The sequence below is a fragment of the Glarea lozoyensis genome, assembly GCF_000409485.1.
Source record: "Glarea lozoyensis ATCC 20868 chromosome Unknown GLAREA18, whole genome shotgun sequence".
NCBI classification, from domain to species: domain Eukaryota; kingdom Fungi; phylum Ascomycota; class Leotiomycetes; order Helotiales; family Helotiaceae; genus Glarea; species Glarea lozoyensis.
This window is the reverse complement of record NW_007360992.1, coordinates 109,942-136,037: the sequence shown is the minus strand read 5'-3', so window position 1 is coordinate 136,037 and position 26,096 is coordinate 109,942. Positions and strand designations below refer to the sequence as shown.

The following is a 26,096-nucleotide window of genomic DNA, read 5'->3' as shown; positions in this document are numbered from 1 at the left end:
AGGAATTTTAGAATCGTGTACCAACACCAAACGAGTGACAGTGAATCGGCAGTAACCCAAGCCGTGAAATCTGCGACAGATCAAAAAGAAAAGAGTACGTGTTGAGGAAGGAATGAAACTTCAATTATGGTCTTTTAGGCCACGACCGGAAGAAATCATGGCCTTGAGCAACCTTGACCTGCGACTCACCTCAGTCTAGTGGAGTCTGCATATCCCAATTACCAGAGACAACGATTCTATTCGACCACGGTCAGGTATAGTGACATTGGAGACTCCGTCTGAACCTGTCGTCGACCTCGTTGGCGCGGAGTTGTTGCAATACGCGCCGGTCGAAGCATAGTTCAGTCACGGCATTGGCTGGCGCTTAAACATGATGGCCCAATCAACTCCAGACGGAAAGCCACGGGAAGAACGAATTTAATAAGAGGAATCTGGAGTCCATACATGAAGAGCAGATTCGTGTTCATTTGGACTGGACGTACATCAATCTGGTCCACTTCATGTTGTTTCTTGTCGCAGTCGCTGGATGGATGGTGTTGAGAGCCCCTCGATATTGGACCCAAGGTGTTTCTGCCACTTTCACCGCTTTAGAATGTTCCTGGTCTCGTGACTCTGCGAATCTGACAGCCCCTGAAAGCTGGATCTTGCTTGGCGGTAACTCAATTTCCGGGGGTCTTCATGTCCCAGCTCTCCTTTCTCCTTCATGGAGTTGATGGGTGCCGCGAGCTACAATACTGCCAGTACTCCTCCACAGGTACCGTCGTACTCAAATACTGTAAACCACTCTTCTGCTCGGATATCATAACCAGATGCCGATGAAAACCATCCATGTAATAAGGCTGAGGAACCCTAGTTAAACAAGCGTTTGAAGATGCAATTAAACCAATCACAATACCACGGCGGGGGTTATTTTAGGACGGATTTGGACGAAGATGATGCCAAGCGATTGATTATCGTTATCATAAAAAAATCTCCCAGCTCATTTCGAGCACGCCAAAGATCCCCCCTGAACGGTGAGGGAAGAACTCTTTAGATAGTGTTCCTCACCACCATCTACTAAGCCTCAGCTTTCTCGTGCTTCTGCAAAAACAGTCGTTCATCCTCGCATCTCCAAATTTCATCACCACCTTCTGCCTTCACCAGCGCTGAGATTCACTCCTTTGACACTCCCGTATCGGTAAATACGAGAAACCGCAGAAACACCGACCACGCCAAGCCCAACCACAATTACTGTGTCCGTTTGCGCTCAGGAACACGAACTGACAAAGCCTCGCTGCAGCAGCATTATCATTACACCCGTCCGACGGCTACGGGTCAGGAAACGAAATACAATATTAATTGGTGAAAGGACCAACCTTTCGAGTACGAGACAACATCTTGTCCGCCGCCATTGTCGCGACTGCAGAGAGCAAACCTTAGTTCAGAAATACCAGACGGTCCAAGAGCCTTCTGGTGCTGCCGACCTCAGTCCTGGCGTCCCTTACTCCCACCTCTTCTTTTTCTACGGGCGGGTCGTTTTCACATCGTCGACGACGATCTTCTGCATCTAGTTCCAACGTACCATCAAACGTCAACACGCAAGAGTCGTCCGGATTCGACAAGGATAATTCACCATCGCGCAACGGCGTGACCATCCTACCTCCGATTCCTGGAACTCCAAACATCCCCATGACACTGTCGCGAAGTCCTTCGCCGCGGCCTGGTGGTGGGTGGGCGAGCCCGGGACTGAGCAGTCCTTATATCGATGTCAGCGGGAGATCAAGTCCTGCGCAAGGTTATCGCGGAGGTGCAAACGGGGGGAGCTCCGTGACTTGGGAATCCGCCAAAGCGAAGAGCGAAGGTGTCAATGGATATCCCTCGTTTTCAACGCAGAACAATGGCTTCTTCAACCGCCATTACAGAAATATATCGAATAGCCTTCCAAGGTTCAATGGCGGGTCAGATAAGAGCTACGCCGAGAAGGAAAAATTGGGGAGGGGACGGTGGATGGGCGCTCCCGGGAGCAGGATAGCAAGATTGCAGAATATTGCTCTAAGGACATCTCGAAAGACGAGGTTAAGGTTGCTTGGTGTTCTTGCAGTTATTGTGATGATTATCCTATTTTACACTACTCGTAAGTCCCTGTTTCCAAATTTAAATGTTTTGAGAGATCTGATGACCTACAGCTCTACATTACTACTGGAGACGAAATAAACACCTAGGTGGAGGCAAGAAGCACGTAATCATTCTCGCTGCTAACCAAGGTGGTGGTGTAATGGAATGGAAGGGGCCGAGAGAGTGGGCGATCGAGCGCGACAGTGTACGAAACAAGCGGAAGTACGTCAATAGATGGGGCTACGAGTTGGAAATTGTCGACATGAGTACCAAGAAGAGATATGCCCACGAATGGAGAGAAAGCTGGGAGAAGGTTGATACAATTCGAAACTGTCTGAGAAAGTATCCAGATGCGGAGTGGTAGGTAGTGTCTCTGTGGTCCATCGTTCTGTCTAACAAAGCGTCTAGGTTTTGGTGGATGGATCTAAACACCTTCATAATGGAGCCTTCCTACTCCCTTCAGTCGCACATTTTCAACAACCTCGGCAAAAACACCTATCGCGACATCAACGAGTATAATCCCCTTAACATTACTCACCCGTTCCCTGCAGCGCACCTGGACGCAGATGCTCTCAGCCCCGTTGGGGATGGAAAAGAGAGTTCCATCAATCTAGTCGTTCCTCAGGACTGTTCCGGATTCAACCTTGGGTCCTTTTTCATAAAGCGAAGCGCGTGGACTGATCGTCTGCTTGATGTATGGTGGGACCCTGTTGGCTATGAGCAGAAACATATGGAGTGGGAACATAAAGAGCAAGATGCGCTCGAGTTTCTATATATAAACCAACCATGGATCAGACCTCATACCGCATTCATTCCGCAAAGGAAGATCAACAGCTTTCCCCCAGGAGCTTGTTCCGAAAATGGCAACGACACACGTATACACTACAACGAACATGATCGAGACTTTGTTGTCAATATGGCGGGTTGCGAATGGGGTCGCGATTGTTGGGGTGAGATGTACAACTACCGCGAATTGAGTAATTTTCTCAATCGCAACCCTTGGGAGCTCTTCAAGGAAGAATTTGTTGCTGTAATATGGTTCAAGATCACTGGCAAGAAGGTCAGGCTATGATGAGGAGATGATGCGTGTAATTGTGGAATTCTTGCGTTTACTTGTTGCGCATTTGTATCTGGAATACCCCTTCCCTCGTCGATTTGCCAGTCCACGGAATATTGCTTTTTAGATTGGTTGCTTTTCACTTGGGGCATGGCTGCTGGGTAATCTGTGATTGTTTGACCTTTCCTTCTGTGCTCGTTCGCATGCAGAGAGGAGTTTTGCGAAACTGTATAGAGAGAAGATGGGGTTATTAGGATGACCATCATGTATCATATGACGAACGTGGGAGATGTTTGGACTTTTATTCGAAGCCCTCTAGGCGGGATGTTCAAAAGCTGCACTTAGGCTTAGATATAGATCATTATCATGACATTTTCGAGAATGAATCGTCGAATATCACCGCGAGAAGAGTGGGTCATCCTGAATAGGTCACGGTTGACCACTCAAGTAGTTTGAAACGATCGGTCGAGTAAAAGCTCTTCCAATATTCTCGCTTATTCCAGTTGACCAACCATTTATGCCAAGCACCTCCATTCTCAAACATCCGTCCTCAACCACACATTTTTCATAAACCTGTCGTGAAATCAAACTGCCATTTTCTCAGACGATGTCGGAGCGCTTGGCGCGACGAGTCTTTCTAGAATAAAATGTCCAGGCCATTCATTTCCTTTGTCCGCATCCCTCCTTGACACCTTATTGGTGTGGGTTGGAGAATGCCGTTTCTCAGCCAGTGCTTTTCTGGAGATGGGCGAGAGACTTCTAGACCTTGTTTGCTATTGATAAGATATGGAAGGGGTGTGAGTAGTTCTCTGCCCTTTTGCGTGGCGTCTCTGAGTCCGAGCTAGTAGGTTACTTGAGACGCGTCGAGCATATCCTCTGCTTTCTGCCTCCGACCCAAGATGGCATCTTGTTCCTTTGATGGCCTCTTGTTGTTCTGTGATTGCCTCTTCTTTGCATTTTATGGTCAGGGTGTTCATTGTTCTTCTTTGTTGCAGGGGTCAACCATTCTCTCGCTTTGAATCTCCTTTTCATTTCACAATAAGCCGATAAAGACATTGATTGTCTACCAACAGCAAATCACGAATCCCATTGTTCTATTCTCAGCCAAATACACAAAGCCATTCAGAGGACAATCGAACTGTACTTATACATCTGTCAAGCCTCTTGCACATTGCAAAGGGTTTTCCGATTTTCCCAACTCAAACACATCTTCCCACAAGATTTGATAAAACCAACATCAAAGATGTATAAAACAATCTTCACAACTGTGCTCTGCGCAGCATTTGCAAATGCTGCGACATACAAGCTTGCCGACTCTTTCGACAAGACGAACTTCTTCGACGGCTTCGAATTTTTCAGCCAAACTGACCCAACGAACGGGTTGGTCAAATATGCCAACATGCAATTAGCAAATACCTCGTCACTTGCAGGTTACGCAGGGGAATCGGTCTTCATCGGTACTGAGTCAACTCCCGGCGCTCCTCCTAGCAGCGTACGCCTCGAGTCAGTGAAAGCATGGAAGAAAGGTCTCTTCATCGCCGATATCAAACACATGCCCGGTAGCGCATGTGGGGTATGGCCTGCCTTTTGGACGTTCGCCCAAGATAAAGAATGGCCAAATGGAGGTGAGATCGATATCATCGAGAACATTAGCATGGCTAGCAATAACAGCGTCACCCTACACACTTCTGCTGGTTGTAACATGGATTCCAAAGGCTCGGCACCAGTAGCAAAACTCCAGCTGCCCGATTGTCTGGGCGAGGGCAACACAGGCTGCTCCATTCACTCGAACGTTCCGAACTCATTCGGTACCGATTTCAACAACATTGGCGGAGGTGTGTACGCAATGGAGTGGACATCTTCCTCCATCTCGGTCTATTTCTTTCCTCGGGCATCCATCCCAGCTGATATTGCATCTGGGAAGCCGGATCCCTCGAAATGGGGCGCTCCTCAAGCAAAATTCGTAGGAAACACTTGCGATATCGACAAGTATTTCTCATCCCACAAGATCATCTTCAACACAACATTCTGTGGTGATTGGGCAGGCAAGAAGTGGAAGGATAATGCATCGTGCGCGGTCAAAGCGGAGACTTGTGATGCCTATGTCAAGAACAACCCAAAAGCTTTTACTGAAGCTTACTGGTTGATTAATTCTGTCAAGGTTTATCAGACTTCTGCTTGAATGGCTGCGGTGCACTAGGGTGGATGATCTGCCGGGCGGATAACAAATGAATGGTTTAGACGAATATTTGATATGTTTTTTGTGCATTTCCCAGCGTGGCGTTCTTTGATTTGGGCGTGGGATTGATGATACATGGGTTGATTTTAGAGAGTGTGAATAGAAGGAATAAGATTGATTGTAAATAAATCGTAAATAAATTGTAAATAAAATGCAAGAACATTGTGATTAAGAGAATTATTTTCATCGAGGGAAGTTGGGTGATTATTGTACGTGATATCGACTAGTGTAGATTCTTACCAGAGCACTAATTCGGTTCTTCTGGATAAGCTGTGTTCCTGAAAATGGATAGTATAAATGCTGGATTCCACGCGATGGTCATCGTGTAGGATGTGAGGAGCGCATCCTGAGTTCGGCATATTTCTTTTTACGTGATTGAAAGGCAATTTCAACACACAGATTCGTCACATATTGCAGATTCTACAACATAATCCTCTGACATTCTGTAGCCGAAACGCTGTTATTCAATCCTGGAAGCGACACATTCAACCTATATGCCGTTAAGACCCTTTCTACTCACAGAAATTTCCATTAACCATTATGCTCCGAGCATGGCACTCAACCACAAATTCCGTTTGTTTCTATATTTTAGCTCTGAGCAGTGATTGATCTTCTCGCCCCCTTTCAAACCCCAGTTTAAATCCCATCACCGTCGTCTTGATATTATTCAGTAAGAAACATCCCAATCCCGAAGAATGAACAGGGTCCCAGCCATTCCATTGCTGGCTTCACCCCAAATTCAAAATCAATACGACTTGATTGTCTACACTTCATCTTTATTCATAAACTCATTCTCTCTCAACATCGATGCATCGAGCAATTTCTCTGTCGTCTCGATCTCGCTTAGAGGCAAGCCACGAGACCGATGCCGAATAGAGAGAAATAAGCTCAAATTGTACGTACTTACAGTACCCAGAGACCAGGTATATACGATTCTGTGGATGAGAACGCAACAGATTCTGCCCTTGTAAGCCATTTGATTAGTGTTAAATGGGTATCGTCCTATTGGCTCTTAAACCTTCGTGTAAACCTTTTTGGGATAGTCTTTAGGAAATTGTGAGGAAAAGGGAAGTTCAGATCGAGATCTACTTTTCCGGGTATTGTGACTTTTTTGTATAAGAAGGTAGGATTTTCCCCCTTAGAGATCTTTCTTTCTCCTCATCCATTGGTTTTCTCTCTCAAAGATTCAATCGAACAAACTGTTCCATCCACCTCAGTCTTACTATCCACACCCTGTTCTTCCGCTTCCATCTACCAAATAGCAAGAATGCAATTTCTCACCCCAACCATTCTTCTCACCCTCCTTACCACTTTGGCAGCAGCAGCTCCCGGCACAACTCCAAACCTACCTAGGGCCCTAGTGTCCGGAACAGCTACCTGGTACAACCAGAACGGAGAATTTGGCTCATGCGGAGAAGTCCACAGTGTAAACTTCCCCATATCATTCATTAGTCTCCCACATTAACCCCATCTAAATTTCAGGATTCCGAGATCCTCTGTGCCGTCCCACCCAGTCGTATCAGTGGAAAGTGCGGCCATACTTGCGTTCTCAATGCCAATGGCCATACTCTCCGAGGTCGCGTCGTTCATACCTGCGTATTCTGCAGTGCTACACAAATTGATCTCTCCGTTGGGGCATTCAAGGTCTTATCTAACAACAACCTCGCAGTTGGAACTATTAGCTTGACTTGGCAAGTCTACTAGTTCTTCCCAATTTTCCACTTATCGCTAATGCTGCTGTAGGGACATTTTGTAGATTAACTTTGTGCTTTCGAGGCTCTAGTCAGCAACTTTGGACTTGTACATCTCGAATGAGTAAATAGATAGATGCTGGAAATTTAGATATCGGAGCATCTGTCTAGAAGTGTTCAGTGTCAGAGGTTATGTCAATAATGACCGAGAAATGTACGCCTTTAGAAACATAACTTCGGCGGGTAAGATTTAGGTTACCGACAATCGAAAAGTTCGGCTCCAGCGAGAGGTTGAGTGATAAACCTTTAGAGATTCTGTCTGCTTAAGTATGTTCTAATCGGTCGAAACGTTAGTCTCACCGAGTTGTACTGAGTTATAGAGCGAAGATAAGCTTTTAAAGAATATTCGAGAAAGATGCGTACTATATAGTGAAATATAAAATGATTATATAGTTAAAAATATACTTTATAAACGATATAATGAACGCCAGTAGGCGAGATCTTGGTCCTACATTGGCTTCCCATCCAATTCGGGAACCGCCTTGTCAGCAGATAATTCTTGTGGTCTGAGTGCATCAGCACTATTATCGCTGGTGGTCACTTTTCCCATCCCACCAACAATTTCGCCATCTTGTTCTGCTTCGAAATCGGCAGGAACTGGTGGACCTGTGAATGTTTTACGACCCCGTATAATGTACCACACCAGACTAATCAACGCGAAGGCCATGAACACAACCGAAGCGTAATTCATGGATGTTGGAGTGACAGGAATTGCTGTTGGCATACAGAAAAGAATGATAGCCAAGCAGATCCATATAATTGTTGCGATGTTGATGAAGAAACCAAATTTTCCGAGCGAGAAGGTTGAGTGGCGGACAGCTTTTCGACCGCGAATAACTGAGACCAAAATCGGGATGCCGTAAGAGACTGAGAGACAGATAGTGGCTACTCCGGTGAAAGCGTTGAATGCAGACGTAGAACCGAAGTAGATAACTCCGAGAATGCAATCTACAACGGCAGAGAGAACCAATGCCCATAGAGGGATATCAAAGCGCTTGTCAACCTGTGACCAAAGCCGTGATCCTGGAATGGCCCCGTCACGCGCAAAGGCGTAGGTGCAGCGGCTGGCAGCTGTTAAAGCGCCAACCCCAGCAAAGAAGAGAATTCCTAAAATGAGGAAGAGAAGCGCAAATCCTCCACCCGCCGATCCAGTTGCAGTCTTGAAAATTAGACCAATTGGCTGCCCATTGCCTACTTCAAGTAAGAGTGAGACATCTGGGAGAACAAAAAGGATGGGAATCAGATAGATGATTCCAGTGACACCTGCTGCTGCGACTGAAAGAACCATGGCTTTTGGGACTTCTCTCTCTGGCATCTGGACTTCCTCGCACATGGATGCGACCATTCCGTAACCAGTTAAAGTATCTACCTTTTTGTTAGTGGATTCTTTTGCATTCATGCTGAGAAACTTACACGCTGCCTGCAAAAGACCGACAAACCACGCCCACCCTGAAGGCCAACCGCTTGCGCTTGCATCGAAATGAGTGAAGACAAATTCCGCGTTTCTTCGATCATCCGACATCACCAAAACAGTGACGATAATGATGATAACTGAAGCACCAGTCCAGTATATACAGATCTTGTTGATTAGATCCAGGTATTTAGCGCCGAAAACATTGACAAGAAATGCAATTGCCATTACAGCCCAAAACATGAGTACTACCTGCCATTGAGTCGCGACAAAATCTTCATTCCAAAGCGTGATTGCAGAAAGAATAAGCTGAGCCCCGGAAAAGTTGATACTGAGCGTGACAGTCCAATTACCAACAAGACCGAGCCAGCCGTCTACCCAACTTACGATTGGAGCCCATTCTTTCGTACTGAGCATAGCAGACCAATAGTAAACTCCACCTGCAGTTGGGAAGACAGCGCAGATCTCGGCAAGAGAAGCTGCGATACTTAAAGAAATGATTGAAACAAAAATCCATCCGTAGAGTACAGTTACTGATTGACCATCGGTAAGTGAGATTGCCAAGGTTGTAGATAAGCCGAAGGGTACGGCCATAATAGCAAAGGAGCTGATCAGATTAGCGATTGCTTTGTCCATGGATTTGCGATGACCAACAGTCCTAGAATACTCATCATGCTCAAAGACCGAGGAAGTTCACTCTTGTAACCCATCTTTTCCAGTGCCGCATCTGGGTTAGACATCCTCCGGCCCATCTCCCCATCATTTCCCAGCGACGTTTTGGCCATCTTGAATCCCTTGATTTAGAACTTTCTTAAGAGTTGAAAGGGGCCAGGTGCCGATCGAGCGGTTGTTGGCGCTGACGAAAAGTGATTTCTCGCCGTGTAGGAGTTCAGAAGCTCCAGCTCAGCTCTCGGTCAATGGTCGTCAAGATATAGATATGTATAGAGGAGTATCTTTGCCCCTGTCAACTCACTCGGCCGTTCTAGATAAGAACTTGGTCGATCGCGGCAGAGGGCGTGGAAGGATGGACAAGAAAGGTGCGGGTTGCCGGGTACAGACAGTATTGGTGCACGAGGGCGCAGTGATATCATTAAAACGAACCCAATGTTTCACGAATCACAAAATCCAGTGGAATAAATTAGATGGGAACTTGATAACGCGTAACGTGCAAATATGGGTTATTGATAAGTTGAATCTTTGTCAAGAAGAATTGTCAAGAGTCCAGGGACCTGGCTCTTGAGGATTTGCTAAGTGGACGCGCTCTGTTAGACTTTCCATGGTTCAAACGTAATGAGAGCATAAGCGAATCCCACTTGGCAGCAGACTTGGCGATTGACCGGCGAGACCGTCACCAGCCGTTGACGGCTTGAAAAAGACTCGTCGAGAACCGGTCTTGAATGGCACTTGTTGAAATGCTTAACGTTCTGCCTTACACCTGAAGTTGTGTATATCCTGGCCTGGAGCATTTGAGTGTCAAGGAAAGATGAGTGAAGTTGAATTTTTCAACTGATGCCACTCGAGTCAGGGAGATTTGGAGTACTCCGGTGCATGACCACGACGATGAAGGACTCCGAGAATCATGAATTACTAAAATCCAACAGTCAAGAGCGCACAACAATTCCCATTTCTTCACCGAGTGAAGTGTGAAAAGGATTGTGCTCTCGCTTAACAAGGGGAAACTGAATACCTCTGAAGTGTGGCCTCGAGTAAGTCGCAAGTCTGAACCTGAATCTTCGATTGACCTAGTGCTGGTGATACTTGGTCTACTCCATGTGATGGTACAACCACAGTACCAAAGATTTTGACGTTCACCAGCTTGTAGTAGATGTAGTGTCGCTGAGGTTGAAACTGTATCTTTTGTGAGTTTATTTGGGGCTCAGAACCAAGTTGAGCCAGAGCTGAAGAAGCTGTACCATTTCGAGTGAAAAGATAGGCTAGCAAGTGACTTCCGAGGTCCAATTGTTTTCGTTATAATTCAAGTAGCATTGTAGTGTGAACTTTCAAATGTTGTGACTATGAGGCTCTTGAATATTGAGGAGGAATTTTGAGGAGGAACCTTGGAAAGCCACCAAAAGCCGTTGCTGGCTCCGTAATTCACCGCCAACCGAACCAAGCATTCTGCCGCTCCTCCACACCTGCCCATGTCATCAGATGCCAATATTATTCGACAAACCTGCCACCGGACTCGAACTGGACAGGGGAGGGGACACAATACCTGTTGTTCAGGACACCACCACCCCTAAGTCACGAGCAGACATATCCATTAACCAGTCTTGTACGATAGCTCCGAGCCTAGCCACTATGTCATCAACAACAAATAAAACACCTCCAAGGACAAATGGACATCGACCTTCTGCAGCTTCCAGACACACTGCGCCCCCTACTATGGCAATGAATGGCCATTTCGCATCTGTCGGCGATGCGCCGACCAAGGAGCAGTATGAGCATGGCATCCAGGTTATAGATGAGGAAAAAGTGTTCAAGTAGGCATTTGCACTTTTCCAAGCGCTCCCAACTAACACAGAGCCCCCTAGTCCTCATGTCAACACCTATTTACAACTTACCAAAGTCGCACAAGCTGGCTTCGATTATCACCTAATATCTGTCTTCGGATCGCAGTCGACTGGAAAGTCGACCTTGCTCAACCACCTTTTTGGCACCCAGTTTGGTGTCATGTCAGAAAACGAACGGCGGCAGACCACAAAGGGAATATGGATGTCGAGGAACAAACGAGACGACGGCAAGGCGCCGGACGCTGAACGAATGGCAAACAATATTTTAGTTATGGATGTGGAGGGTACCGATGGCCGTGAGCGCGGAGAGGACCAGGATTTTGAGAGAAAAAGCGCTCTCTTTGCTTTGGCTACTAGCGAAGTCTTAATCGTGAACATATGGGAGCATCAGGTTGGTTTATACCAGGGAGCGAATATGGGCCTTCTCAAAACCGTATTCGAAGTCAATTTGCAACTCTTTTTGAAGGATAAACAGTATGCTGTTCTTGCTAGTAGCCGCGACTATGCTAATGGCGTCTTAGATCTAACCCTCGCTCTCTTCTTTTCTTCGTCATCCGCGATCATATTGGAAATACGCCTCTTGTAAACCTCAGGAATACTCTTTTGGCAGATCTGACAAATATTTGGTCCAGTTTGTCAAAGCCGAAAGGACTAGAGAAGTCCAAGATCGAAGACTATTTTGACTTCGCATTCTCCACACTACCCCACAAGATCCTACAACCGGAGAAGTTCGTAGCAGAGGTCGAGAAGTTAGGCACAAGATTTAGAAGAGGTCAGCGCGCTGCAAGGCAGCATGGATTACATACGGATCATGAGCTTGAAGGCGGTATATTTTTGGACGAGTATCACAGAAGGATACCTGCGGACGGCTTCTCAAAGTATGCCGAAGACGTCTGGGGCTCCATTGTAGCCAACAAGGACCTAGATCTACCTACTCAGCAAGAACTTTTGGCACAATTTCGATGCGACGAAATTACGCGAGAAGTACTAGAAGCTTTCGATGTCGAGATTCTTCCCCTTGAGGAAAAACAAGCTGAAGGCACTCGATCGGGCAAGCCTACTGTGTTAGCCAATCTAGGAAGTTTGGGCAAAGGTGCTCGAGTGAAGACTGTGAAGGCATTCGAAACAGAGGCAAGTAGATATCACAAAGGTGTTTATGTCAGGAAACGCGTCGAGCTCGAAAGCAAGATTGATGTGAGGCTGAAGGCCCTCTACGCTGGACAATTAACAGCAGCTCACAAAGCTGGTGTCGCATCATTTAGTGGATCCGTCGCCAGTGCAGTGAAAGCCGGTCAAAAGAAGGGCGCTTCCTACGAATTTGCGGACATTGTGGAACGAGAAAAAGCGATTGCGTTGAAACAATTCGAAACCGAAGCAAAGAGTCTGGCAATTGAAGGTGTGCCATGGAGTAACTTCAAATCCCAGTACAATCTCTACGAGAAAGAACTTGACGAAGTCAGTGGACGTTTACGCAAAGAGGAAATGCGCCGACTGGCCACACGCGTGGAGAGATGGGTTCGTTCGAGGCTCGGCGAATCTATCGGTCTTGAATTCAACAAACTTGGGTCCGGACGAGGAGCAGGCGGTGTCCCAGAGGATGCCGTGAAGCCCCCAACGGAGAAGGACTTATGGGATAGAATATGGAACGTTTTCACCTCAACCGTAAAGGAAGCTGAAACTCGTTTCGTCGAAAGAGCAAAGAGTTTTGACGCAAGCCAAGATGAAATCGATATCGGTTTATGGCGACTCAGACGCAAAAGCTGGGGAGTACTGAGAGCAAAGGTTGACGAGGAAGTGATGGAAGGTAACATTCTTCTCAAACTCCGGGAGAACTTCGAGGACAAGTTTCGATATGACGAAGCTGGTGTACCGAGAATTTGGCGCCCCACAGACGATATCGAGGGCTTATACACCAAGGCTAAAGACTCGACTCTCACACTTATCCCACTGCTGTCAAGGTTTAGGTTGGCTGAAACATATGGTCCACCAGATCTACCTGATTGGATAGGTGTCGTGCCTGCTAGCGTGGATCCCAAGGATGAAGAAGATCTAACACCAATCGGCGGCGTGGATGAAGAGGAGGGCAAGAGTTTGGAGGAAGAGATGACAATATTAAGCGAAGCTAAGCGTCAAGATCTTGTCGTCAGATTCAAAAAGACCGCCGATGGAGTCTATGTCGAAGCTAAGAGAAGTGCTATTGGCGGTGTTGCCCAGGTGCCCCTCTACTTCTATGGACTACTTTTGGCGCTTGGGTGGAACGAGATCGTTGCTGGTAAGTTCGACCGTGTTCTTGTTGTTGAGGTCTATTTACTGATTCTCTCTAGTTCTTCGGAATCCAGTTTACTTCATCTTTCTGATCCTGCTTGGTGTTGGTGCATATGTCACATATACCCTCAACCTTTGGGGTCCAATGCTCCGTATGACTAATGCAGCATCATCTCAAGCCGTCGAGATTGGAAAAGAAAAGCTCCGCGAGTTCCTCGAGAACTCGGAGACAGGCCGTCAAGCAATCGGCATGGCGCCAAGAGGCGACAGCGATAACATTAGCATGAATACTCTTGACAGCCGGGGGAAGCGGAAGCCTGCTGTGGAAGATGACGACGATGATGAGATTTGAGGGGGGTTGGATTATGGGCTTTTGGGATCTTGGTTATGAATGGGATGATGGGATGAGGGACGGGGTTTTGTATGATCAAACAGGAGAAGCATGTATGCCACTGCTGGTGTACTTTTATAGCGATGAATCGGGGTAGATGATTGTTAATTGGTAGATGCCGAAGCGATCTCTACAAACTCAACACTCACATTCCCTACGCCAGATATGTTTCGATGCAGGTTTCCTGGGTGACTGAAATGGCTGAAGGGAAATACACAGGGTAGGAAGGGGATTTGGAACCATTATCCGCTCTGCTCTGTTGTCATATCCTTCCTTTCGACAGGTTACTAGCGGAAGCCAGTCTCTACCCGCGGACGTTTTAGGCAACAATGTGTTCAGACCGACACTCATTTCATCCAAGCGACTTTCACTTGTGTTGCTTTGTACATTGAACTATCGACAAGCGACCGCGAAATTCTCCTACTATCGCACCCACATAACTTAGGGCAATTTCCCCATAGATAGAAAACCCGTCTAGCGTGCCAGCACACTTTTATTAAATTCACCTTAGACCGTATCTTGCGGTATTTTCAATCTAGCCGACAAGCCCTTATGTTTAACCAAAAACGTTCGTCCAAGCCGGGTTCACAGTCCCCGTTGCATCATATTCCCAAGAATACCACAGCACACAAATCACCAGGTTCAGTACGAACAGGAATAAAGACATACAAGCCACAGTATCAACTGTTGGGATAACAATCCGAACCGCTGAGACTGCAGACTTTCCATCCTGTTCTACCAGAAAACCTTTTGAATCTTTCGCCTTGAGCTGGATGAGCAGGATTCCGGCAATGTTAGGCCATCGCTTGCACGTCCATGACACAACTAGGTGGTAGGCATTCAAACACTCTACCGTAAGGACGGGCGCCTTCACCAAGATCATGATTGAGTTGCTGTGTTGGTCCTTGTGGGATAACGGAAAGATTGCCAACACCGCCAGATACACTGCAATAACATATCCAAACGCCCATATCAGCTGCTGCCGCTGTGTGCTACAAGGATCCACCAAATTTTCAAGTGCCGGGAATCTTCGCTTCAACATTTTGCAGACTGGTTTGCAAAGGTTTTCGACTCTAAGGCTGCATGGAGTTGAGTACTGAATCCCTGCCAGTATGTACTCGGAAAAGTTCAATGCTTTCGGCTCTATACGGTCGGGGTTTATCATCAGGTAGGTGATTGCTCCAGCCGTAAAAGACGAGGATTGTATTACTAATGGCAGTACCAAAATGCTGCGGAAAATCCTGAGGAGTGCTTCGGAATTGATGCAGTACATCAAGAGACGGAAGTGAGCGAGCATTGAAACTACTAGGAAGGAGACGTCCAGAACAGGCAGTTAAGTTCGATCATCCGCCGATACGAGTCGGTTCAGCCATTCCGCTGGAGGTATGTGGTGTTCGAAAATTGAATCTTCATGATGATCAGTCGAAGTGAACGCAATAGCAACAGGCTCCGGTGCGGGAATCTTAACACTCGATTCTTGTATTTGCTCCTGTGTTCCCAAAAAGTTGGAGTACTTATTATCCTTCGTGGTATCGCACTCCGCCTTGTGATATGTTTCCACGAAAGACTTGGTTGTCGTTGACGACCATTGGGGAATTTGCTTTTTCTCCGACGAAGTAGAGAAATGAGCAGACATAGCGATCATCTCGTTGATCACGAACGAGGAGACAAACATGAGACCCCATATCTTCGACCACGGAAGTCCCGAAACCGAAGCAAGACGAATGACAGACGGAAGTGTCCCGATCAAAAAACAAAGCCATCGTGTCCAACTGTTATTCTCCGTCCTCTCCACATACCCGCTATCCGATCTTGTTTTCAGGATATGAACTTGCTTGCAAGCTTGAGTGTATGAAACCTTCTCGAACATCATGCTATATATGATTCGACTGATCGAAAGCAGTGTATCTCCTGCGCACAAGACTGGGGAACTAGCTAGGTAGACGCGACACCGGGCAGGTAATCCGAACATCTGACCAGCTGGCTGAGCCATGGAATTGATGCCGATTGTTGCTATTATCCAGAATAAGACATATTGTGATACTGGATTGCATGGGCGTTCAGCCACGATAGACAAGGCTGCGTTGTGCCTATTTATAGGAGGCATTTATCTTGAATTCTGGAGGCTTTGAACGTAGGAAGAGGTAGCTGACAGGAATTTGATGCTACATCTCCCAAATTTGTATTCATGTACAAAATGAGCAGACGTGATGTGGGTTTTGGACGTGGATTTAAAGGAACAGGTTGAGATTCGAACATTAAATCGCTCTTACAGTTGAGGTTGTAGCACTTTCATAAGGCTGAACTAGCGCCCGGTGGCCGAATCATCATGGAAAATGGAGATGGATCCCGCTGAGTTATGATGGAGGCTGAAAGGAAGCCCATAGTTCGGCTGCCACGTCGACGTCGTTCAGTGGTACAGTAGATCTTTTTATATCCTACGCCCCAAATGCCCGTGGATGAATGGCTATTGGTACGGGGAGTTTGTGCTAAAGAAATCGGGACCTGCCGTGTTCTGGAAATGACAAACCATCAGGCCGCTTCGAATTCTCCGAAGACGTATTTCAAAGGAGTTTAGATCGGAATATAAATGACCCAATGGGGAATAGGTGTGAATATATACGATTTATGTCCGAACAGATGTCTTCTGATATCTAGTAATTCCCCTGTGACCTATCTGGTTCGCCTAAGAGATTCTGGAAAGCAATGTGTACTTCTTCTGTCAAGTCACTGGCTTGCAAACTCCTTCCCTTCTTTGCAAATGCTAGTCTTGAGCATTCCTATCTCATGTTAGCCTTATAACTCATCCAAAATTGAAAAGCTTACCCTTGTAATGGAGCTGCCCCCAAAAGCAGCTAACGCCAATAACTCCTCTGATCCAAGAGACCCATCGTGATCCCACAACTTTTCTAAATAGGCCGACCGCCAGGCTAAAAATGTAGCAAGACTTCCTGTCAAAGTATCACCCTGCCCACCACTTCTCTTCAGCCCACCCTCAAGATCACTAACAAAAGTCTTAACTCCGTTGCTAATATAATCATTACCCCCCTTCTGTAAGATGGTCACTCCACCAAAAGCCTTCGACAAAGTCTCGGCTCCCTTTCCATTGTCTAACCCTGCCGGGTCGATACCCTTGGATTTGCACAGACGCCCGAATTCCACAATATTAGGGGTCAATATACACTCCTTGTATCCATGCACCAATTCCGGTTTCGACTGTGCGATCATCAACCCATCCGCATCGAGCACAAAAGGCACATTTTGTTCCCTCGCGGCAACGATCACCTTTTCGCAAGTCTCCTGCATTAGAGGATCGCGTCCTAATCCAGGGCCAATTACGAGGACGTGTAAACGGGGAAGCATGTCGATAACCGCTTTGGCGACTGTCGAAGACGTATCATCCGGGTTTGCGTGCATAGATTGCCGCATCAGAGGGTGAACCATCAGGTTTGGAGAGTAGGATTTTATTACTTGGGATGCTTGGGGTTCGCATATTACATGGCTCTGAAAAGGTAAGTGTTAGCAAAAGTTTCGACAGAGGAAGGGGTAGCATACCAGGTCAGCACCGAGCTTCGCGGAGGCCATTGCTGAGAAGTAAGGAGCACCAGTATAATCTTCACTCCCCCCTATCACTGCCACCCGTCCCAACTGTCCTTAAAAATGTGTTAGAGCGGACATTCATAATGATGGGATGAAGTACCTTTGTGGAACTTCTCCAGCATGGGAGGAACCATCTTCTTGACCTGCCGCAGGATGTCTTTGGTGGCTGCAGACATTTTGACGGATTCTGATGACATTTGGAGAGTCAATTGCGAATCTTTCATGTCGCTCTAGGTTATATGCAAAAGAAACTTTGTAGTATGCGGATGGAGGTATTGATCTCCTGGTGCCAGAGGCGAGGTGATGTCACAAGCAAAGATTCAGTATGTACGGGCCGTCCCACCATGACGGGCCCCGGTCGACGTCAACAAATCCTCCTAGCTTTAATACTAGTTTTGTTAGTTTTCTTTGGAGCAATCTCGGTTGTTAATTAATCTGCTTGAAGTTTGATATCTATTTCTTGAGGAGCTGAAGTTGCTCCGTTGGTCGATACCTAACAGATGTACGGTTTGCGGCTTGCCCCGCATTGTGGAAGCAGGTCGGTTAGAGGACCCCTGGCGAGCCCTGGCTCCGGAAAGTAGTACGAGATCACATAATAGCATTGATGGGGCGCTATTTTTTTATTTTTTTAAAAATCATAAGCTAGTATTAGTATACCATGGTGCTGGTAAATGGTTGAGTTTCAAAACCAAAGCAGAAAGTAGTCTTACTCCTCTCCGCGCGAGAAACAGGACTTAGTCCTTTAAGATAAAAATAAAGGGGCGAATGTATACACCAGTAATTGTAAAGTACATATGCAAGAAAGAAAGATTGATCAATGATAATTCTAGAAACACAAACACAGTGAGCTTTCTTAGTGAAGGTAACGAAGAGACCCTGTCCACTTGATCACAAGACAGTATCCACACAACTTAAGAGTAGGGCTGATATAAGATCACAACGCCTAAATTTGTTTGCAATGACTACCCCGTATGTCCTTGTATGTAACTCTCTTCTACAACACTAGCATACCAGCAATAACGAGTGCAATAGTCGAGACAAACCCAAAATTTTCCCTCAAAGTAAAGACTGTTCTTGTTGCAGAAGATTTCGATGAGGAAGATGCCGACGCTGACGCTCCAGTTGCGGTAGAGTCAGTAGCAGCTTGAGAGTTTTCAGTGGAAGTTCCTACACGATTTAGTCAGTGTGTGTTCATGCCTGTGCTGCCACCTTCTCGCTTACCATTGTTCTTCGCCGCCTTCTTTGCAGCTTTGGTAGCGGCGATTTCTGTGCAAGCAGACATGAGAGTGGTATTGCTTGTCAACGCATCGAGTTTAGTTTGCGCTTTCACCGCCTTGGCTTTGATGTTATCCTCCTTGGTAGTATTTCCATTACTCTTAGCGGCTAGAGCTGTCTCATTAGCTGCTAATGCTATGAGCTTGGTCATGTCGGTGATATCTTCACAATCGTCCTGAAATGAACATTAGCAATCATGTCAAATAGCATAGAGAACTATGTCAAATACCTTGGTCTGTTCGGCAGCTGCCATGACCGAGCAAGTCATGGTAAGTGTAGTATTGGCTTCCATTGTAGCCAACGTAACAGACGCTTCAGATGCCTTGGCTTGGATGCTTGCAATTTTTGTTGCATTGTTGTTTGTTTTGTCTGCAAGTCTGGTTTCGTTGGACGCGAGCTCCACCAATTTGTTAAGTGACTTCATCTCTTTGCAGAGAGATTTATCCGTAACAGCCTTGGTGGTCGAGTTTCCTTTGCCACCTTTGGCGAGAGCAGACGTGGCCAATGCCAGTGACAGAAAAATAGTAGAGAACTGCATGTTGCGAAATCGTTGTAATGAGAAGACAAATCTAACAACGATACTTGTAGAAGGGAATGTAGCGACTTGGAGATATAAACGGACCTGCCGAGAAAGAAAGAATTGGAACCGTATTGATTTGGCAGATGTTGAGCTCATCTATAAAGGAGGCATTGCTGTGGTTTTATGTATTCTCAGTGTATCAGAGAAATAGACTAGACTCTCCTCTACAAGGCGTACGCAATAATGAGACGGGACGACACATCCATAAAGGCCCACTTGAGCTGCTGTCAACGTGAAGCACTCTGATGGAGGAAACTGAAACGGTGTCGCAATCAACTGATTGTCCTCAGAGCGAGGACGAAGAGCTGCTTGCAAAGGTGTTTTTGAAACTGTCAATTCGTACCAAACCCACCCAAGATTCAAAGCCGTCGACCCCACAACGCAGCCTTTCCTAAAATGATTGGTGACTCAAGAAATGGAGTGCAACTTACGGATTGCACGGTCTGGCTATCAGCACGCCTAGTGGAACGGCTCCCCTCGTCAATTCCTCATTGGACCTAAAATACTATTTCTAATCCGTTGCTTTCTATCAATTCCTAAGTGTGAATTTCACTTCAGAATCAGAATTTCTTTTATGTTCTGAACGCGGTCTGCTGATTGGCGAAGATGAGACGAAGCGTTTGACGCCAGAATTGAGTGACGAATTCCAAGTGGAGACCGCAACATCGCACTGACATTTATACAAACGATTGGATATCATCACGAAACCGAAATAGAGCGTTTCTCGAACCTGAAAAACCGCGTCGGCTGTCGAGTATACTTGTCGAGACAGACGCATGGTCTGAAGAGATGTACTCATGTGCTTTCAGATTCGTAGCCTATCAGGGAGGCCTCATGCTTCACTTTGCAACCCTGTTGAATATCCCTCGCCAGAGTCAAATACCCGCGCAGTGCTTGTTCGATTATTCTTCGAAGGAATCATGCTCAATAATGTCGCGAAGTGGTATAAATTTCGGTGGTATACAACACGTGTTGGTCGTCAATTGCCTTTTTGCCGTCTCTCTGCGTTAAGTTGCCTAACGACTTTGAGCTCCCGTTTGTTGAATCTTACAGCTTGTCATTTAAACCTTGTTCATGTAGCTGATTGATGTTGCTGTTAGTGGACGTAGGCCAGGTTTCTTCCTAAGCGAGGAACCGCTTGATGGTGTTGAGCCCAAGTATATACTTCTTCAGCCTAGGATATGCAAGGAACAAATAGACCTGAAGCATTAGATTTCTTTTCCTGGTCCAGATCCCACGTCAAGTACTCAAACCTTCATGAGTCTTGCACAATCATGCTTGTAGACCCATCGACTTCAGTATTCCTTGTCAACGTCGAGAAGATAATAGGCATAGGACCAAGCGCATATTTGCCGGAAAACTCCACCGTAATGTATGAGCTGTTACTGATAGACACGCAGTATAATGCAGAAGCACTAAACTCATTGTTGGTATCCACTGCTAGACGTTCTCAGTCCTCGATCTAACATTTTCAGAGGGAAGTGCGCTGGAGAATGGCGTAAAAGCTCTTGTGCTGAGCAACTTCCTTCAGCCTCCTTCCACTGGGAGGAAATCGACCCGTGAAAGCGCCCTGAATGCTGCTACAAGATTAGTGTTCAATCGACAAGTGCAGTTACTTAGATGATTCTAGGACTGGACGTTGGCGGTGTAACATTGACCTCCTGTCATACTCCCTCCAAGTATGTTTGCATGGTCCGTGCGGGGACCCCCAGCTTCGAAAGCTTGAGTATCAACAGGTTGCACATTGTAGTGGAGACAAAGGGAAGGGCGGCGAACATCCTAAAGTGTACCTCAATAGCACTGCGATCCGACTTGCGCACTCGTTCAATATTCTGTTGGATCTCGAACATCGGAATACGTGTGCGACAATTATGGTGTTCCGGTCTGAGTAAGAACACGGTAGCGCAGTTGAAACCCTCAAACTACAACACTGCCGTAGATCATGGCTGGGCGACACGAAGACGCCGCACATCTCCTACCGCTCGACGACCTCCCTTCCTCGAGCAGAAACTCGGAGGACTCCATCTCTTCTGCATCAACTACAAGCCTAGTCTTCGAACGTATCAGTGAACGTGTGGAGGCCGAGAAAGTTGCATCCTTCAGTGAGGAGGGGAATATGGTTACTCCGAAGTTCCCACCAAAGGGGAGACCTATGACCTTGCCCGACAACGGTCGTGGGGGACTCTATGAGATCGACGAGGAGAAGGAGGAGGACGACCTGGAAAGCGGTCCCTTTTTGAACAATGGGAACAACGACGGCAATGGTGCAAAGACAGTAGATACCAGGCTTCGAAGACTTATATGGATCGTTGGTGGTATTTTCGTTGGCGCATGGCTGCTTGCTCTCGCTCTTTTCCTGGTCCGGCAAACGTACCGGCACTCATCCGACATCCCTCATGATCCTACTGCGACGGGCTCTCGAGGCTCGGGAAAGAAGGTTACATTGGATCAGGTTATGGGTGGACAATGGCGTGCGCGAAGACATGATATAAGTTGGATCGAGGGTGCCAACGGCGAAGATGGATTATTGCTAGAGCAAGGCGCTTCGGGCAAAGATTATCTAGTCGTGGAAGATGTCAGGAGTCAGAAACAGAAACCTGGCACACCCACGGCGGCAGCAGCGAAGACATTGATGAAGCAAGGTTCCTTCACATACAATGGCGAAAACTACAGCCCCAGCAAGGTCTTTCCGAGCAAGGATTTGAAGCATGTCTTGGTCGCGACGAATACACAATCAAATTGGCGACATTCATTCTATGCCAACTATTTTATTTTTCACGTTGATACACAAACAGCAGAGGCATTGGACCCGGCTGCTCCAGAAGAGAGGATCCAATTAGCAAGCTGGAGCCCGCAAAGCGACGCTATTGTATTTACGAGGAACAATAACCTCTTCCTCCGTCAACTATCCTCCCAAAATGTCACACAAATAACGACTGATGGCGGGCCCAACCTATTCTACGGCGTCCCGGATTGGGTCTACGAAGAGGAAGTGTTTTCCGGGAACAGTGCCACGTGGTGGGCGGAAGATGGCAAATATATCGCATTTCTACGAACGAACGAATCTTCAGTGCCCGAGTATCCTGTCCAATACTTTCTTTCCCGACCGAGCGGCGAGAAACCTAAACCAGGTCTCGAAAACTATCCCGAAGTCCGAGAGATCAAATATCCTAAAGCTGGAGCGCCCAACCCAACAGTCGACTTGCAATTCTACGATGTTGCCAAAGGTGATGTATTTGAGGTCAAAATTGCTGGCAGCTTTCCTCCCGACAATCTACTGATTACTGAAGTCGTCTGGGCCGGGGCTACAGGCAAGGCTTTAATTCGCGAAACCAATCGAGAAAGTGATGTTTTGCGAGTCATCCTTGTCGATGTTGAATCACGAACGGGCAAAAGTGTACGCCAAGAAGACGTGGCTAAACTCGACGGAGGCTGGTTTGAAATCTCTCAAAACACACGATATGTTCCCGCGGACCCAGCGAACGGAAGACCGCATGATGGTTATATCGATACCGTCATTCACGAGAACTACGATCATCTGGGCTATTTTACACCCATGGACAATCCACAGCCAATCTTGTTAACCTCCGGTAACTGGGAAGTAGTAGACGCTCCCTCTGCGATTGACCTCAAAAACAACTTGGTTTACTTTCTCTCGACTAAAGCTTCTTCTATCCAAAGACAAATTTATAGTGTCAAAATCGATGGAACGGACCTCAAAGCAGTTACAGATGACAGTAAAGAAGGCCATTACGCGATAAAATTTTCAAGTGGCGCTGGCTATGCACTATTAAACTACGACGGTCCTGACATCCCCTGGCAAAAGGTCATCAGCACACCCAGTAACGCTGATCAATATGAAGATCTCATTGAGAAAAATGATAACCTGGCTGAAATGGCGAAGAAGCACGAACTTCCCATTGAGATTTATTCAACTGTTAACATCGACGGGTTTGATCTGAACGTGGTTGAGATTAGACCACCACACTTCAATGAGAAGAAAAAATATCCTGTTCTTTTTCATCTTTACGGCGGTCCTGGCTCACAGACGGTTACCAAAAGCTTTACTGTAGACTTTCAATCATATATCGCGGCGAATCTCGGATACATTGTTGTGACAGTGGATGGCCGAGGAACTGGATTTATTGGTCGAAAGGCGCGCACCATCATCAGAGATAACATTGGATATTATGAAGCTCGCGATCAGATCGAGACTGCTAAAATATGGGGAGCTAAGAAATATGTCGATAAGTCTAGAATAGCCATCTGGGGTTGGTCTTATGGAGGCTTTATGACGCTCAAGACCTTAGAGCAAGACGCTGGACAAACCTTTTCATACGGCATGGCTGTTGCGCCTGTCACGGATTGGCGATTCTACGATTCTATCTATACGGAGCGATACATGCATACCCCGCAACACAACCCAGGAGGATATGATAATTCGAGTATCAGTAACATGACTGCTTTGCATCAGAATGTCAGATTTCTCGTTATGCACGGTGTGGCAGACGATAATGTGCACATGCAAAATTCCTTGGAACTTATAGATCACCTCGATTTGGCTGGTGTTGAGAACTACGATGTTCACGTGTTTCCGGACAGCGATCATGGCATTTACTTTCATAATGCCAATAGAATTGTCTATGACAGTAAGTACTCTTAACATCGTCACTCTTTCACTTACTAACGATCAACTAGAGCTAAGCAACTGGCTTATCAACGCTTTCAACGGAGAATGGCTTCGAACGGCGAATGCTGTTCCTTTACAAATAGATGCTGCAGAACGCAAGGCTTAGATGTGTGTAACTTTATTGGGATATGGATCATGGCGTTAACGGGTCACTGGAGCATATTGAGCGTTGTAGCCTTTACCAATGTTATATATTATTTTTTATCGACTTCCAATTTTCTTAACCAGGCACCTTCAACATAAGCATAGATTCAAAAGCAAAGTATTCAAGGAGGTCCGCTTATCAGCAAATTCAATCATCTTTTGGCGGTTCGTATAGAATGAGATCAGATCAAATTCCACCACGTCGCTCAAAAAACTCAAGTCTTGCGACATCATCTCCGTCTTCCTTCTTGCTTTTCAAGCGGAGCACGTCCCCCTTCCAAGTTAGCAGTACCATATCCCATCGCGGACCTCTTGACTGGTGCCGGGCTACTCAAGTCCACATCCTCCCATAAATCGTCAGCTCTCACTTCAGCTGGCACAAAGGTAGCAACACCTTCATCAGACCCCACGGATTTGAATCCTGCATCCATCTCCGCTTGGTCCAAAACACGGCCTTCTCCTCGAGATGTCGACGATAACAACGATGCCGGCGGTGCCGTTAATGATCTTATCATTGATTGAATGTACTCGAAGGCCTGGTATGCTTCTTGCGCGTATGGGCTTGAAGCACAATTATGCAGAGGTGCCTGGTCCTGAGAGTTGGAAGGAGGAGAGGTTTTGATGTTGTCAGCTGTAGTGGATGATTCGATGGATAATTTTATCATTGATTGAAGATATTCGAATGCTTGGTATGCCTCTTGCACGTATGCTGGTGCTGGAAAACTCCCATGCAAGTGAGCACTTTCTTGAGGGTTTGAGCGAAGAAAATTGTTGCCGCTGTTAGTCGTAATGGTTGATTCTGACGAAGATGATGATACTGTCGGGGAGGTTGTTGATTGTCTCTCTGAATCAGGGGCAATGGATTCAAGAATCTCGTCAAACGACTTGGGTGCCCGGTATGGCTTATATGCCTGCGCTTGTGGTGTCAAAGTTGTGGATTGCATGGGATTTAGTGTAATATAAGGTCTATAGGTGTAGTTTGGCAGGCTTTTGGATTGCAGAATGCTTTGGGGTGTAAGTTTTGTTGCTTCTGCCATGCTTCCACTTCCAGAGGAAGTTGGGACACCGATTTGCAGGCAGCTTGGGAGGACGATTTTTGCAGTTTCTGGCATGCTTCCTGTTTCCGATGGATGTGAGACATCTATTTGCAGAGCGCTTTGGAGGTCAAGCTTGGTAGTCTCTGCCATGCTTGTGGAGGGTGGCGTGGCACTGATTGACAGCCCAACTTCCGGGATTAACGCATCATCTGGAATTCTAATACGTAGCATTGCAGGTATATTCTTAGCATGATTCACAGGTTTACTAAGACGAAGTGCCTTGGGTCTGCTGGCACGTAAAACTGTTCGTTGCACTGGCTTTGCCTGAAGCTGGCTTGGGAGGGTACTCAAATCATTGGCTTTAGGCTTGCCTATAGTCACTACTCGCACGTCTTGTGGAGTGTACTTCTTCATCGGCAGGCAAATAACGACTTGATGCGTCTCCAGCTTGTTGACTTCATGGTCAAAGGTCGCCGCTGGTGCTGATTTTCTTGTAATCTGCTTGGGTTGAGGGACATTAGAGGAAGGAGAGTTCACAGGTTTGCGCTTCACCTTAAAATCTTGAAATGAACGAGACTCCTTTGAAGATCCCAAAGAGGAGGATATGGGCTTTGTGTCTGAGGTTTGTGCTCTGTCTTTGATCTGCAGCAGCAAGCATTCGTTACATTGAAGATTCGGGTCTCGGCCAGTGAAGGCTTTCGAGGGATAAGGACCACACATTTGGTATCCAGTCACCCGGAGTGGATATTGTGTTTTGTGTCCGCAAGGGAGCGTATTAGCATTTGCTATATAATTCGCCATAATGACAGAGATCAGCTCTATAAACCGCCAAAAAGCAGATGGCAAGATCGGTGGAGAGACTCGTTCAAGACTTGAATCTATGGAAGGTACAAAATATCTTCTGACTGCTGTGAGAAGAATATTTGGAAATAAGGGAGATTATGAGTAGAGATCATTAGACTAGAACGCTGTTCTGAAGAAAACAGTCGTATTTCTTCAAGGGTACACCTGGTAGAATCTTCAACTCTCTTTGTTACACTTTGGAGATT

General features: G+C 46.5%; 11 protein-coding genes across 11 annotated transcripts; 5 read left to right on the top strand and 6 right to left on the bottom strand.

The window, feature by feature from the left end:
- Nucleotides 1–1,668: 1,668 nt before the first annotated feature.
- GLAREA_12279 (uncharacterized protein) lies at nt 1,669–3,166 on the top strand (the record flags this gene model as incomplete). Its single annotated transcript, XM_008083061.1, has 3 exons — nt 1,669–2,113; nt 2,166–2,454; nt 2,503–3,166. The coding sequence occupies 3 exons, from the start codon at nt 1,669–1,671 to the stop codon at nt 3,164–3,166; spliced, it is 1,398 nt and encodes a 465-aa protein (XP_008081252.1).
- Nucleotides 3,167–4,394: 1,228 nt separating this feature from the next.
- Nucleotides 4,395–5,333, top strand: GLAREA_12278 (Concanavalin A-like lectins/glucanase; the record flags this gene model as incomplete). The annotated part of the gene is made up of 1 exon (XM_008083060.1): nt 4,395–5,333. The coding sequence occupies one exon, from the start codon at nt 4,395–4,397 to the stop codon at nt 5,331–5,333; it is 939 nt and encodes a 312-aa protein (XP_008081251.1).
- Nucleotides 5,334–6,657: 1,324 nt separating this feature from the next.
- Nucleotides 6,658–7,094, top strand: GLAREA_12277 (Barwin-like endoglucanase; the record flags this gene model as incomplete). The annotated part of the gene is made up of 2 exons (XM_008083059.1): nt 6,658–6,816; nt 6,873–7,094. 2 exons carry the CDS (start codon nt 6,658–6,660, stop codon nt 7,092–7,094), a joined length of 381 nt encoding a protein of 126 aa, XP_008081250.1.
- A 495-nt stretch (nt 7,095–7,589) lies between these two features.
- GLAREA_12276 (polyamine transporter TPO5) lies at nt 7,590–9,337 on the bottom strand (the record flags this gene model as incomplete). The annotated part of the gene is made up of 3 exons (XM_008083058.1): nt 7,590–8,506; nt 8,555–9,159; nt 9,207–9,337. The coding sequence occupies 3 exons, from the start codon at nt 9,335–9,337 to the stop codon at nt 7,590–7,592; spliced, it is 1,653 nt and encodes a 550-aa protein (XP_008081249.1).
- Nucleotides 9,338–10,853: 1,516 nt separating this feature from the next.
- On the top strand, nt 10,854–13,682 carry GLAREA_12275 (P-loop containing nucleoside triphosphate hydrolase; the record flags this gene model as incomplete). Its single annotated transcript, XM_008083057.1, has 4 exons — nt 10,854–11,035; nt 11,087–11,539; nt 11,587–13,337; nt 13,390–13,682. 4 exons carry the CDS (start codon nt 10,854–10,856, stop codon nt 13,680–13,682), a joined length of 2,679 nt encoding a protein of 892 aa, XP_008081248.1.
- Nucleotides 13,683–14,277: 595 nt separating this feature from the next.
- Nucleotides 14,278–14,763, bottom strand: GLAREA_12274 (uncharacterized protein; the record flags this gene model as incomplete). Its single annotated transcript, XM_008083056.1, has 1 exon — nt 14,278–14,763. The coding sequence occupies one exon, from the start codon at nt 14,761–14,763 to the stop codon at nt 14,278–14,280; it is 486 nt and encodes a 161-aa protein (XP_008081247.1).
- Nucleotides 14,764–15,054: 291 nt separating this feature from the next.
- Nucleotides 15,055–15,714, bottom strand: GLAREA_12273 (uncharacterized protein; the record flags this gene model as incomplete). The annotated part of the gene is made up of 1 exon (XM_008083055.1): nt 15,055–15,714. One exon carries the CDS (start codon nt 15,712–15,714, stop codon nt 15,055–15,057), a length of 660 nt encoding a protein of 219 aa, XP_008081246.1.
- A 661-nt stretch (nt 15,715–16,375) lies between these two features.
- Nucleotides 16,376–17,497, bottom strand: GLAREA_12272 (Ribokinase-like protein; the record flags this gene model as incomplete). The annotated part of the gene is made up of 4 exons (XM_008083054.1): nt 16,376–16,501; nt 16,548–17,225; nt 17,277–17,374; nt 17,422–17,497. 4 exons carry the CDS (start codon nt 17,495–17,497, stop codon nt 16,376–16,378), a joined length of 978 nt encoding a protein of 325 aa, XP_008081245.1.
- An 818-nt stretch (nt 17,498–18,315) lies between these two features.
- GLAREA_12271 (uncharacterized protein) lies at nt 18,316–19,134 on the bottom strand (the record flags this gene model as incomplete). The annotated part of the gene is made up of 3 exons (XM_008083053.1): nt 18,316–18,488; nt 18,543–18,771; nt 18,826–19,134. 3 exons carry the CDS (start codon nt 19,132–19,134, stop codon nt 18,316–18,318), a joined length of 711 nt encoding a protein of 236 aa, XP_008081244.1.
- A 1,984-nt stretch (nt 19,135–21,118) lies between these two features.
- Nucleotides 21,119–23,972, top strand: GLAREA_12270 (alpha/beta-Hydrolase; the record flags this gene model as incomplete). Its single annotated transcript, XM_008083052.1, has 2 exons — nt 21,119–23,825; nt 23,875–23,972. The coding sequence occupies 2 exons, from the start codon at nt 21,119–21,121 to the stop codon at nt 23,970–23,972; spliced, it is 2,805 nt and encodes a 934-aa protein (XP_008081243.1).
- Nucleotides 23,973–24,240: 268 nt separating this feature from the next.
- On the bottom strand, nt 24,241–25,848 carry GLAREA_12269 (uncharacterized protein; the record flags this gene model as incomplete). Its single annotated transcript, XM_008083051.1, has 1 exon — nt 24,241–25,848. One exon carries the CDS (start codon nt 25,846–25,848, stop codon nt 24,241–24,243), a length of 1,608 nt encoding a protein of 535 aa, XP_008081242.1.
- Nucleotides 25,849–26,096: the final 248 nt, after the last annotated feature.